The sequence below is a fragment of the Chiroxiphia lanceolata genome, chromosome 27 (assembly GCF_009829145.1).
Source record: "Chiroxiphia lanceolata isolate bChiLan1 chromosome 27, bChiLan1.pri, whole genome shotgun sequence".
Lineage (NCBI taxonomy): Eukaryota > Metazoa > Chordata > Aves > Passeriformes > Pipridae > Chiroxiphia > Chiroxiphia lanceolata.
Window position 1 is genome coordinate 3,681,101 of NC_045663.1, and position 13,929 is coordinate 3,695,029.

The window sequence follows — 13,929 nt, forward strand, 5'->3', positions numbered from 1 at the left end:
ATTTGCAGTAGAAGCAGGGACACTGTTTCTTCTAAATCTGCCACTGGACATTCAAAGAGGATTGTTCTTTATTAATACAGAACTACACTCCTTGCCCCCATGAATTCAAAAAGCAGAGACAAATTCTTGCCTGAAAAATCCACTGAGAGACAGTAAGCAGCAAAATATTGTGATTTAGGAAGTCCCTGAGTTGCAAATGGCCAGAGGAGACATAATACCTGTGGAATATTTTATTGAGTTAGCCCTTGGGCATCCAGGGAACTGTTGGACCAGGACATGGACTTGCTAGGCAGCCTTTGCTGTTGCCCAGTGTGATTGGTCTTAGGACAAACAGGCAGAGCATGTGGTCACTTTTTTGGAAACACTAAGGCTGCTTGTATAAAGGAAGGGCTAACAGACTATTTTTTTAATAGCATAAGCAAATACTATAGGAATAGGTCTGAAATAGATTTTCCTGGTCCTTTCTTGCATTTCCTTAATGTTATGCAGTTCTTATCCTAAACTCACCAGATGTCCATTTAAAATTTTTTAAGATTAAATAGTTGCTATTTTTTTACCGAAAGGATATTGTAGGGGATCTAACTCAATGCAAGTGACCTGTATAAAACTTACCTTCCAGCTGGAGAATGCCAAACTGTCCTCTGACCAAAATGACAAGGCTGCTGGTGCAGCTCGAGAGGAGCTGAAGGAGGCTCGCATGAGGATAGAAGCTCTCAGCTACCAACTCTCTGGCCTCCAGAAACAGGTAAGGGGACTAAATTTGCCGTCACCTCAAACACAGAGCACTGTTTTATGGGATATATGAACGTTTCCAGCCCTTCATATTTTCTGAATTTTACATAGAGAAGTTTTTGGTTATGTTCCTTTGGGAGGGAGAGGAGTTTTAACCTTTTCTGAGTGGAACTGCACGGCTGCCAACCGGGCTTCCCCTGGTGCTCTCTGCCTAGGCCAGCGCAGCCGAGGATCGCATCCGGGAGCTGGAGGAGATGATGGCTGGTGAGAGGGAGAAGTTTAGGAAGATGCTGGATGCAAAGGAGAGGGAAATGACAGACATGAGGGACCAGATGCAGCTTCAGCTTACGGAGTACCAGGAGCTGCTCGATGTTAAATTAGCACTGGACATGGAGATCAGTGCTTACCGAAAACTCCTGGAAGGGGAAGAGGAAAGGTAAGTACAGATTCCAGTTTCTTTTCTAAGGACTGCCAGGTGTTGCTTTCATTTCTTATGCTTATTTTTTTACCATTTGAGCAGGAATGCCCAGATTTTCTTTCACTGAAGTTATAAGGCTTCACACTACAATGTGTTGTATGGAACACTTACGTGGAACACTTGTTGTCAGCTGAACACCATCTTTATTTTATTTTGGTTTTTATAACGGCCTTGGAGTACAATTGAACATATCATTCTGTGGTTGATCTTCATCTCTTTTTATTTAAGTGCTTGTACTTCTGCATTTTCCTGTTTTTAAATCATGTGGCCTGAGAATAGTGTGTTTAGTGGCAGCTGTGCTGGAGGGGAGGGTTAAGTGATCTGTGTCGCTCTCATTAGCACTGCTTTCCATGTCATGTATCATCCTGCCAGAGTATTCCTCAGGGATGGGCAGCCCCCTCCTCCTCACGTATGCAGTCCTGTGGACACACAGAGCGAGGCTGCTGTCAGCAGCACATCACAGTCCGGTCACTGATGATACTGTAGCTTTGTCTGTTGTTGTTCCCTGGGTGAGTTAATTCAAATGCTTTCTTGATTGCCTTAAGGTTGAAGCTCTCTCCCAGCCCCTCCTCCCGTGTCACAGTCTCTCGGGCTACCTCCAGCAGCAGCAGCAGCAGCACTTCCCTCGTTCGCTCCTCCCGGGGCAAGAGAAAACGCATCGAAGCCGAGGAGCTCTCGGGCAGCGGGACCAGCGGGATTGGCACTGGGAGCATCAGTGGCAGCAGCAGCAGCAGTAGCTTCCAAATGTCCCAGCAAGCTTCAGCTACAGGAAGCATCAGCATAGAAGAGATAGACCTGGAGGGCAAATACGTTCAGCTGAAGAACAACTCGGAGAAGGTGAGTGTCAGCAGAACTCGCAGAGAACAAGGAGGAGCTAAGTTACACAGCCCTTTGCAGCACAAGCAGGTGCAGCCACGTGGAGAGGAGGAGCAGCAATCTCAAGGTGCAGAATCCTGCAGGAATTAACAGGGGCACTGAAGAGTTGAATGTTATGGTGGGTTAACGTGAGTGTGATGTTTGCTGCAGGAAGAGAACACAGTTTGTGTTCCAGATGTGCAAACGTGTGCTGGAATATTGCTCAGGGAAGCAGCCTGCTGTCCAGCAGAACATTGTCGTGTGAAATGAATACTCTTTAACATTTTGCTGAATGACCTTGAGGGATTTACAGTTTAGACTCTTACTGGATATAGAAAAATACTTTCAAGGTGGAATGCAGATGTCTAACAACCATGCAAATAAATTTATATTCACATTAATTTAATAACAAAGACCTAAAGAAAGCTCAGATACCTGTATGCTCTGTTTCGTTCACTCTAAATAACCTTTTGACTCTCTCCATTAGGATCAGTCTTTGGGTAACTGGAGGCTGAAAAGACAAATTGGAGATGGAGAAGAAATTGCTTACAAATTTACTCCTAAGTATGTCCTCAGAGCTGGGCAGACTGTTACAGTAAGTTGTACTTCCAGTATGTCAACAGCATATTCTTTTGTTGATGCTATGGCAACAGTTGTAAATCTTGATGTTTGGTACAGCATGATTTGGAGTATAACTTTTGGTTTCATGGATCTCACTTTAGAAGAGCAGTATTTCAGTTACAAAAGTGCAGAACATAAATACTGAAGTACTAATATAGAAATTCACTATTTAAGACCATTTTTGGGGCCTAAAGTTGAAGAAAAAGGTATTTTGGGGAACGGTTCAAGGACTATTTGTTGTCAAACACCTTTGCCCCAGTTTGGAACACTAATCCTGCTCAACCTCTTAAAGAAATGGGAACATTTCAGAGCATTCATTCAATCTAGGAGACTGTAGTTAAGTTTAAGACTACAAATAATAGTATAGTTAAAAGTAGGGTAAAACAGCCATTGGAATTCAGAAAAAAAACTGGTATGTAGAGAGAAGTAGGAGAGTCAGGGGGAGTTGTATATTTAAAAGAAAAAAATTGCATGAACAGCTAATTACAGAATGTCTTTCTGACTAGATCTGGGGTGCAGATGCAGGTGTATCTCACAGCCCCCCCTCTGTTCTGGTGTGGAAGAATCAAGGCAGCTGGGGCACCGGAGGAAACATCCGCACGTACCTCGTGAACTCGGAAGGAGAGGTGGGCTGTGTCTGTGGGCTGGGGGAGCTCCAAACTCTTTCACTTGAGGGTGGGGTGACATGACACAATCCTGATTTCAAGATCTCCCCTATTATCTTCTAATATAAAAGAGTTTATAGCACTGAAATAATTAAGTATCTGTACATATCTCTGACGTTTTTGGGATGTTTTCGAAAGCTGTGATCATCATCATGATTATGCCCATAGACATTTTTTTTTTTATTTTATAAAAACACCCTGCTAGTAGAGAACTTGTTTGGAATTTGAGAATGTACTTTCAGAAGAGACAAAGAAAAGAAACACTGCTGGCAATTCAAAGTTCCATTATATAGTCCCTATGACATTCTGAGGTGCAATGTGAATATTAATGTAGGAAGATAGCTGTCATTTCCATGTTGGAAGTATATAGTGAACTGTCATTTGGCAGAGGTTCCTGTATATTCTGCATTGTGCTACATCTGCCCACAGTTAATGTTTCAAAACCATCCCTGTAGATGACTTTTGCAGGGGAGAGTAGTGCTTTGGCTGTTGTTCATAAGTGTGCCATCATCCCAGCAATAGGAAAGGGGAACAGACAACATTTCACCAGTTTTCGTGCTGCCTTTCTTGCTGGTGGTTCTCTGGAAGCACTTTGTGCACAGTATGAGGTAGGAGGGAGGATCACTTGTACAAATAGAAAGCTCACTGTCTTAGTGTTCAAACTGAGTGGTCAAATCCATGTCTGTTCCCACTGTGGTTACCTTTAGTGTCCCTGCTGAGAAGTGTATGTTAAGGACAACTTTTTCCACTACTAGAGTTTTGCACCTCTGATTTCCAGGTTGCAAGTAGACAGAAGAATTTCTTACTGCTAAGAAGTGTTAAAGATAATTTAGTAATAGAGGAAGCTTCCTGGGGTTTTAGAATTCTTTTTAGTGCCTGGCTTGGAAGACCATGCTGATAACCAACATATACAATTGAGATTGAATATTTAGTAGAAATTGGGAATATTCTTAATGCTGTGTAATCATAATGAGAAAGTTTAGTTTCTCACATTACACTGTGTCTCAGACAGCTCCTACCTGTGTCTGCTGTGACCTTGCATAAAATTGAAACATGTCTGCTTCCCCTCAAATCCCAGGGTAATGAAAGAAAATTCCTGCAGCTAAATTACATTACCATGCCTTTTAGTGCACACAAATGGGAATGATGTGGTTTGCAGGATATTACCAGTATTTGCTTCCATCTAGGTCAAGTTGCTTTAAACCTTCCAAAATTTAACAGGGATGATATATTGATATATAGCAAAAACATAAGGAACAGATAAAAACTACTTATCTGTCATTTTGTGTAGGAAGTTGCAGTGAGAAGTGTTACTAAATCAGTAGTTGTGCGAGAGAATGAAGAGGAAGAGGATGAAGCAGAGTATGGAGAGGAGGACCTTTTCAACCAACAGGTAATCAGATGCAGACCAGATGTTCAACTTGTGCCTCACTGGTTGGATCAATCAGGTGTGAGATTTAGGGAGTCCCTTCAACTTTTGTCAGCTCTGAGCATCCTGGTCCATGTTTGCAGTGGTTGCTTGGAACCCTGCAGCACTGCTGCAGTGCACAGGGAGAGGACACTGTGATTGCTGCTGGGATCCATCCAGGTACAGCTCAGGCAGTGGCTGAGGCCAGCTCAGGGTATCTGTGGCAGAGTGCTTCAGATCACACATTTACAGCATTATCAGCATGTGCTGCTCTGTAAAACAGAGCTGTGGCATTCTTGCTGCAAGCAGAATATAACCAGATAACCACCAAAAACCAGGAAAGGGGGGTGCTTCTGTTGCTGCAAGCTTCAGCTTACTGGTTTATTTTATGATAGAATATACCTTCTACATCTGAAATAAGCTTGTTTTTTCTTAGTTAATACCACCTGTATGTTTTGATAAGACTTGTGAAATAACCAACCAGCAGCTGGCAGAGTGAAAAGGAGAAAGATGCTTCATACAGGTGATAGCAGAAAATATTTTAATATATTTTAATATTTGAAACTCAAGTGATTTGTTCCCCTGATCAATGGCTCTTAGTAGCTCTTTTCACAAAGAACTGATTCTGTGAAGGTTGGCAGGTGAGTTCTGAAAGCTTTTTGGTCCTCAGGAGAGATTAAACAGTGTATTTGTAGTGTAAAGCAACTGAAACAGAAACTTTTTCTTACCCAAAGCAGCAGCTTTGCAGCATAGATCTCTGTCGGATGGAATCAGCATCTGAAATAAAGGGAGGAACTTGCTGGTCTAAAGCAAATGACATCACAATTTTCACTTGTCATCTGTATCACTGCTGGAAGTACAGAGACTAAATTGAACTGTGTCTGTCTTATTTTAGGGGGATCCCAGAACAACCTCTAGAGGATGCTCAGTGATGTGAAAAAAGAAGACAGAAACTATTATTTGCGCTTTTTTCCCCTTCATTTATTTCCTTTTATTTTTGCTATTTTTTCCCTCCGGAGCCACTGAAAACTATTTTTATATGCATCATCTGATTTCTTTGAAGTTTACTCCTTGGTACATTTTTATAAAAAAATTTAAAAAAAACCTTTTCTGAACAAAACTGCCAGAATTTTTAATAGATTTCTTTATTTTTCCCTCTTTGTTGAAACACTATATTGGAATACAATATTTTTCCCCACACAGAGTTTAAAGTCTTATGTAGAAACCTAAAGCAGAAAGGAGATTTTTAGCTAAGATGAGATGAGACTCCTTGAGTGTATGGTAAAACTATAATTACATATATAACCAGGATAACCCCCCCCCCAGAAAAGAAGTTTTATGAAGTGGGTTCATCTGTAGGGCCCTGAGAGAGATTCACAGAGTGTTTCCTCCACCATTACAGAAATGGTAGTATCTTGCCTGGTGTCCTCAGCAATGCCCAGCTTAGGAAAATTAGGTTCATTCAAAATGGTGTCACACAATTGCAGTGACACAGGGAACCTGCATTTTAGGCATTTATGACTCAGGACTGTGCCATCATGTCCTGCTCCCTACTGGTAAAACCATCTGAGTCTGTCACCCCCTGAGCTCTGTGTCATTCCAGAAGAGGGAAGATGGTAGGTTCTGCTTCCTGAATATATACACACCATCCTGAGCTGGAAGTGTCAAACCCAGAGTTTGAACTGTTTGATTTTCAGGGGATTTTGCCATTGTGTCAAGTGAGACCCTGTTAAGTCATGGACACAAGTTGTGGTGGTCAGTATTTACAATTAATGCTTCTGACATTTTTAGCTTCAAACAGATCGATTAAGATTTTAGAAGTTAAACATGTTTATACTTTTGGCTATGATAAATACTGGGGATTTTAAAGGTTATCCCTTGTAAATGTCAACTTTTTTAATCAGAGCTAGATGCAGCTTGTTCATACTTCTCTTATGTTCAAAGGGGCGTTGTCAGGTATCCTAAGGAGCAATATTTGCAAAATAGTGCAGAAACAGTTGAATGACTTTTAAGCAGTTCAAAGGAACTGCCACTGTTCAGGACGTGAGTGTTGCTGTGCAGTGTTCAAGTGCTCGAGGCAAAGTCTTAACAAGGAGCGAAGGGAGAATAATGTTTTTTTATAAAAAATGCTTTGTATGGGTAGCAGGTGATTTTTATTGCAATTTTGTGTCTGACAGTGTCCCTTTTAGCTTAAGGTTTCTGCTGCTGCATTTCTCTGGAGATAAGTCTGACTCCCATGAGGGTTCATGTTCATACAGTGGTGCATCTTTAAGCACAAGGAAAAATATTTGACTGCTCCAAAGAATGCACTGGCTACTGTACAAGTGAATGTTTTTTTTTTTAACTAGTTATCAGTATGGATACAAAATTTGGATACCATTTGATTCCATCGTGGTTTTACCTGCACTCTTGAAGTCTGATCTTGTCATTCAGATAGTTTAGACTCATCAGACAAGTGACAAGGTTTGGATGTTTTCGGTGGCTTTTGGACATTGTGTTCTCTGAACAGTATTGTGACTGACAGATATAACCTAGAAAGTCAGTTTAGTGGCTCTGACTGATGGCTTTGTCATGCAAGCAGGGTGGGAACAAAAGGGGCTTTAAGCTTCAGCATTTGTTTTGCCGTTTGAAAATAAATCAAAGATGCTACTTTTCTCTGTTTAAGTGGGATGACTGAATTGCTGAAGTTAAACTAATAGACATTTAGAATTATGTTTTAATCCATTATCAGAAGATCCATTACAAAAAAGCAGGATGAAGATTTGGCTTTTTGGGCTGTGGGATAACTCCATTGATGTACTTGGCCATCTTTCTAATGTAATTTTCCCACTCTGCTTGAGTAGAAGATCAAATATGTAGTAAATCATGTCTGTCTCTCTGTAAGATGTATCTAGTGAAATTATGTTTCTCAGACATACTGTTATAATTATCTTTTCTAAATTTGTTGTTATGCAAATGAATGCAATCAATGTAGACTTATTTTTGCAGCACACCTTCCAACCACTGGACAGCATTTCCCTTTCTGATCCACAGCTTCTAGAATATGCTGACATAGCATTTGAGGGCTTTTTGCTTTTTCCCTAAAGATCTGTATTTATTTTTTTTACACGGGCCAGTTTTTGGACTGCTTGTTCTTTTAAGATTGTTCTGTGATCTTAAATACTGAAGCAATGAGCGTGGAGTTCATTTGCATTTTTTCTGTGATTTTTGTTTGTTTCCTGTAAAGAATGGCCTCGAAAAGGCAGCTTGAATGAGGAAAAACCTCTTGCTACCTGAGCCATAGTTTCCTTAACAGCTACTGTATGGGGAGTGTGTCTTCTTGTAGCCTTAAGAACTGGTGCTTGCAGATCTCTTGTGATGAGCACTGTGCCCTTCAGCAACAGTCTGCAGAATTTGTCCTTAGATTTGGAACTGTGTCCTTTAACTCTGGAAACAGTTTATCTGATTGTTCAGGACCATGTTTAGGTGTTATATGCAGGTCATACAAACCAGTGATGGACACTGTGGGAAAGCCAACAGTCCGAATGTGGATGATTCTGTTACCACAGTGCTTTTTAATAGGCTACTAAAAATATGATAACTAACTCCTGACTGTAAATTACAAGACACAGAAGAACTACTGTATTCCATGTACTTTCTCTTTGTGTGTGTGCACCTTCTCCAGGCACCATCCAGTCCTCTTGCTTTTGATGCTGAGCTTCAGTCTAATGGCACTGTCCCAGTAAAGCTGGTGCACCAGACTGGGAGGCAGCTTTGTGGCTTTAACAAAACAAAAAGCATTGTTTCTTTTTTTCCTCTGTCTTTCAAGGATTTTTGTCCCATTTTCAGGATATTTAAAGATTTTTGTTCAAATCCAGTGTTCCCTTGCCCCCCTTTTTCTCTTTGATCCTGTATATGAACCACTCTTGGAGAAACTGGAGAATGGTCAGCAGTTCTACTCCAGTGCTCATACCTGGTGTAGAGCTTGAAGGAGAAACAGATTCTGCTTGTCTGGAGAAAAATGATTTTAAGGTGTCTCTGAAGAGGGAAACAAACCAGTATAGCTTTTATCAGAGTAGTTACTTGAGCATAACTACCCATATGGATGTTCTTATTCCAGAAAAACAACTTTATTCTGGATGAAATAGAAAAAGGTTTTCCTATGTGTAGATCATAACAGAATATGATATAAAATATGAACAATGCATCCTTCCCCCTCCTAAGCTCATACCACGTGAAAATGCTTTTTAGAACAGGTCCATCCATCTGCAGACCTGTCAGGAATGTGGTGTCCTGTGGAGTGAGGTGTGGCCTCAGAGCCCCTGGCACTTCATGCCACTTCTTTCTCCTTTGCTTCCACATTCGTTCCTTTAACTGTTGCATTGCAGTGACTTACTCCAAGGAGCAGAGTGGCTGGGATTCCTTTGTTGCTGCACATCTGTATTTCCAGGGATCCCTTTGTTGCTGCACAGCTCTAGTTCCTGTGTTTCCTTTGTTCCTTGGCTCTGACAGAACCCATCGTTTGCACTGACACGTTGCTCACTTGTCTTCAGCTCCGTGTTGCCGTTAGACAGGAGTTGGCTGCATAGTCTGTGTTTGTAGCAGGAACCAAAAGTCTCATGAAGAAAATAAACATCTGCTTCCCGTGCCTGTGATGTAAAAGCCAGCTGAGTGTGTGTGCAGCTGGCAGCAGTGTGGGAACTGTGCTGTGGTGTGGAGCAGACTGTACTGTGAAAGGAGATCACTGCGTGTGGTGTCTGTCCTCGAGCAACGGGACACCTCATGTTCAGTTCAGGGATCTTACTGGGTTTTATACACCCTTTTTCCTTGTTTTTAATGCTCATCCTGTCTAAAAGCCCTTTAACTGCAACCTGAACAGAGGTTAGAAGAGACATGTAAAAATCCTCTCTATACCCCAGGACATTGGAGAATCTTAATTTTCTTCACATCAGAAGGGTTTTGATGATGCAGGAAAACATGCATGCTGTATGTTCTAGATCTCTTGTAGCCACTTCTCTCACATTTTCACTGTTAAGCCATTCTCTCTCTTCTTTATCTTCTTTTGAAAGTCTTATCTCTAAACAAAGGTATATTTGATCCTGGATTTTATTGACATTGTTGGGTCCAAACCCTGTGTGAGCAGGAAGCAAAGCCTTGTTGTGAACCAGTGAGCGGAAGGTGAGATAGTGATTGCATTTTTCAAAGCACTGTTTTAGCTGAATGTCAGGACAAATGATATTGGAGAAATTGTTTTCTCATTTAAAATGGCCTGGGAAACAGAATTTTGATTTGCCCTTCAATATGCTTAGCTTTAAACCAGTTTAAAATTATTTAAAGGTGTTTGGTTTTTTTATACAAGACCATATTTACATGCAATTATTATTTGTAAACATAATGCCTTTCTTGAAATGCTAAGGTCTAGAATGAAAAGGATGGCCAATATTGAAAGCCTCCATTCAGAATAGCGTAAGCAGTGATTTGACTTGAAAGTTCAGGAAAATAAAATGTGGTTTATTGAACTTCCAGATTTTCTACTTAGCTTTTACTGAAGTGATGAGTCTGTGTTGGTAAGGCAGATGTTACTGTGTATTCAGCTACCCAGATCATTACACTAAAAGTACAAGCAATAATCTATTCTAAGTTTAAGCCAAAATGATTTCCATTTGGGCACAAAATGCAGTTGAACTTTTATTTTCATAGCAGTGATGCCTCGTGACTTGAATTGTGATTTTTGTTTTTTAATTTTTAAATTTTTGGGGGCACAGTTTTGATTTGGCTCGAGGGCACTGCTCAGTGCAGTGACCGCCTCCAGTCAGCTGCTGCAGATGAGTTCTTGGAAGGTTCAAGTTTTTAAAATAAGGAATTGTGAAAAAGGTTGTGAACTGAAACACAGAAGACAAAATTATTAAACTGTTCACTTGGAACTTTAAAAAAACTACATAATGATCTAGACTTTATCATTTCAAAGTGTTTTTTTTTTTCTTTTTAGAATATGCATGCCAAATGTCTTGTCTTTTTCAATGATTTGTAATATACATTTTATGACTGGAAACTTTTTGTACAACACACTCGAATAAATGTTTTGCATTTTACTGGTTTCCTCCTTTCTTTTAACCAACCTCGAGGCCATGTGGCCTGTTTGAGATGATTCATCCCCGGGGGGACCTTCCTGTGTGGAGAGAGAGAGAGAGAGAGAGAGAGAGGACACAAAGGGCTGTCCCTGCTCCTAAGACTGATCCAGCTGAGTGTGTCCCAGCAGGGATCGAGGGGTGTCCCAGCAGGGATCGAGGGGTGTCCCAGCAGGGATCGAGGGGTGTCCCAGCAGGGATCGAGGGGTGTTCCATCAGGGATTCTGGGGTGTTCCATCAGGGATTCTGGGGTGTTCCAGCAGGGATTCTGGGGTGTCCCAGCAGGGATCGCAGGGTGTATTCCAGAATCAAAGGAGTGCTTTCCTTAAACGGGACGCAGTGCTGGTGGAAAGTGCTGTCCCTCTCTGATCAGCAGCAACAAAAGCAGCAGGAAGAACATCAGGAGCTGGAGCAGGAAACCATCCCCTTCTTATCACCCTTGCACTGAAGGCGTTTTTCTATTTAACCTGCTTGATCCTGACGTGAGAATGAGAGCAGATACCGACCGCTGGCTGGGATGGATTCTTAGGATGGGCAGGAGCGTTGCCGCGCAGCTTCCAGCCCACTTTCCAGTCCGTGCTGACAACACTGTACCTTAGGCGGCTGCCCCATCGTTAGCACTGGCTGGTGATGCTCCTGTGAGGTGTAGGATGCCTTCTGTTTGAAGTGGGCAGATCGACACAAGATGACACGGTTTGCAATACCCTGAGTGTGGGCTCTAGCTGGTGAAGACGAGAGCGGTTTTGGCTTTAGCTCTGCTGTCAGTTCCTTCTCTCATACCAGCTCTTTCCCGCACATCACATCTTGCCCCCGTGGTGTCGTCTCCCATTTGCTTCTACCGCGTTCCAGAGCGTTCTTACTTAACGGAGGAGACCGCAACGGAATTGAGGCAGAATTAAGGGCACGAGTCACGTAAGGCAGAGGAAACCATCGCCTGGAAGGGTGAATTCCAGAGAGAACCCACGGAGGAGCTGCTCTCTGGGGGGAGCCCAGCTCAGACCGCCGGTGTCCCGCCGCAGGGCCGCCGAGCAGCGTCCGTCTCTCTGGTGCTGCCGGTTTAAAGCCCCTTCCCCTCGCCCCTCCACGGGGCTGCGCTGAACCCCGGCACTCGAACGCTGTGTCTGACTCGGGCCCGGCCCGACCCTGCCCTATGGAGTCCCTTCGGAGCTGGCCGGGGCCGGGGCCGGCGGCGACACCCGCGCTGGGGACACGGTCCCCGCGGCCCCGCTCGGCTCGGCCCCGCTCCGCTCGGCTCGGCCCCGCTCGGTTCGGCCCCGCTCCGCTCGGCTCGGCCCCGCCCGGCGCGGGGCCCGCCGGGAGCCGCAGTCCGGGCGCCGCCATTTCGCCGGCAGCGCGGGCACTGAGGGCATGGAGAGCGGCTTCGGCTCCGACTTCGGCTCCGGGGGCGGCGGCGGGGGGAAGCTGGACCCGGGGCTCATCATGGAGCAGGTGAAGGTGCAGATCGCCGTGGCCAACGCGCAGGAGCTCTTGCAGGTCAGGAGGGGCGGCGGGCGCGGGCGGGGTTCGCTCGGTCCCCGTCCCCGTCCCCGTCCCCGTCCCGCTCCCCTCGCGGCCGGAGCCCCCGGGCCGCGGTGCCGCTCATGGGCTATCTCCGCAGCGCATGACGGACAAGTGCTTTCGGAAGTGCATCGGGAAGCCCGGCGGCTCCCTGGACAACTCGGAGCAGGTGAGGGCGGGCGGGAGGACCGCGGACCCGCGGTGCCCGCGCTCGGGGCGGCCGCTGAGGCTTTTGTGTCCCGCAGAAGTGCATCGCCATGTGCATGGACCGGTACATGGACTCCTGGAACACGGTTTCCCGAGCCTACAATTCCCGGCTGCAGCGGGAGAGAGCCAACATGTGATGATGCGTTCCGGGCCAGGAGGGACCATGTGGGGAAGGGACGAGCGGCCAGTCCAGGTGGTTGGGGGTGAATCCTGCTGCCTTCCCAGCCCCTGCCGTGGCAGAGCAATAAACCCTCGCTAAACCCTTTGCATCCATTGGCCTTTATTAGCACCAGCCCCAGGAGCGAGTGATTTTTTTTTTCCAGCCTTGAGAGCCACCATGAGCTGCTTGATTTACTTCTTGCCCTTCCCAACCGTCCAGACTGGCCAAGGCATTATAGCACTTGATAAATCCCTGCTGAAAGGGCTGCGAGAGGCAAGGAGCCTTCTGTGGAAAAGAGGGGCCAAGCCAAGCCAGCAACACAGTCCCTTTGCCCGGGATTCCAGCATGGACCCAGCCATCAGGTAGTTACCCAGTCCTTTTTCATCAGTAGAAAAGCTGCCATAATATTCTCCACATGCCACCTGGACTCTTTCTTCCCTTGTGTCTGTGTATCTCTGTGTGGGGCTCACTTTGGGCTCATAGGCTTTGACTCAGCACAGGCACAGTGTTGGGGACCGAGTTGCAGCACAGCTGGGGGGATGGACAGGGTTGGGAAGTGGATGGATTAATTTCTTTACAGAATAAAGTACTTGGGTTCATTTCTTTATAGAATAAAGTGTGTTGTGTTGCTGTGATACTCTCTGACTTCTGGTTTGGCTCTGGCACAGACGTTCCATCTTGGAGCCTACCTTCTAGGCATCATTTTTTTGAGGGAGGAGCATGTCTGCAACAGAGAACGTGGGTCTGCTTTGGTGCTCAACTCTGTGTTACACACCTCTCCTGAAAAGCTGGGTTAATGCTGTACAGTCAGCAGTGGGTACAGCAGCTGCAAGAGGAGAGTGTTGGAGATTAATGGTGCCTGTGTCTCTACAGAGAGGTTTTTTGAAATCCCTCCTTTTGGAGGTCTGCATTTTATAAAAGATTTCACTGTTTGCTGGGACATGGAGGCAGATGAAGGATGTTGTCTCCATACCTGCTGAGACATTCAAAGGGATATGGCAGAACCTGATTTCATTTAATCTCCCAATGTGGTGGCTTCTATAAAGGGACTAAAGTGTTCTTACACAAGGTGAAGTGAGGAGATAATTGGGTATTTGAACTTACTGAAACTGGAGTTTCCCTTCCAGATTGTCAGAATGACTACTTGAAAATAAAGTGCTTTCAGCCGTGTTTGCTTA

At 44.4% G+C, this 13,929-nt stretch overlaps 2 protein-coding genes across 3 annotated transcripts in view; both read left to right on the top strand.

The window, feature by feature from the left end:
• LMNB2 (lamin B2) overlaps positions 1-10,830 on the top strand; it is a 31,292-nt gene extending 20,462 nt beyond the window's left edge. Inside the window, exons 6-12 of the mRNA XM_032711872.1 lie at positions 620-745; positions 948-1,168; positions 1,756-2,047; positions 2,553-2,660; positions 3,193-3,312; positions 4,643-4,744; positions 5,655-10,830. Of these exons, the coding sequence (XP_032567763.1) occupies positions 620-745; positions 948-1,168; positions 1,756-2,047; positions 2,553-2,660; positions 3,193-3,312; positions 4,643-4,744; positions 5,655-5,696 (1,011 nt within the window). The 3' untranslated portion in view covers positions 5,697-10,830. The remainder of the gene's footprint in view (positions 1-619; positions 746-947; positions 1,169-1,755; positions 2,048-2,552; positions 2,661-3,192; positions 3,313-4,642; positions 4,745-5,654) is intronic.
• A 1,347-nt stretch (positions 10,831-12,177) lies between these two features.
• Positions 12,178-13,921, top strand: TIMM13 (translocase of inner mitochondrial membrane 13). Of its 2 annotated transcripts, XR_004361027.1 has the most exons (4): positions 12,184-12,360; positions 12,485-12,553; positions 12,630-12,784; positions 12,915-13,921. XR_004361027.1 is itself a non-coding variant. In XM_032712225.1 (3 exons), the coding sequence occupies exons 1-3, from the start codon at positions 12,235-12,237 to the stop codon at positions 12,726-12,728; spliced, it is 294 nt and encodes a 97-aa protein (XP_032568116.1). In that variant the 5' UTR covers positions 12,178-12,234; the 3' UTR covers positions 12,729-13,921. The 2 variants fall into 2 exon arrangements, 1 of the variants encoding a protein (XP_032568116.1); XM_032712225.1 differs by having other exon boundaries at positions 12,178-12,360; positions 12,630-13,921.
• The last annotated feature ends 8 nt before the right edge of the window (positions 13,922-13,929 follow it).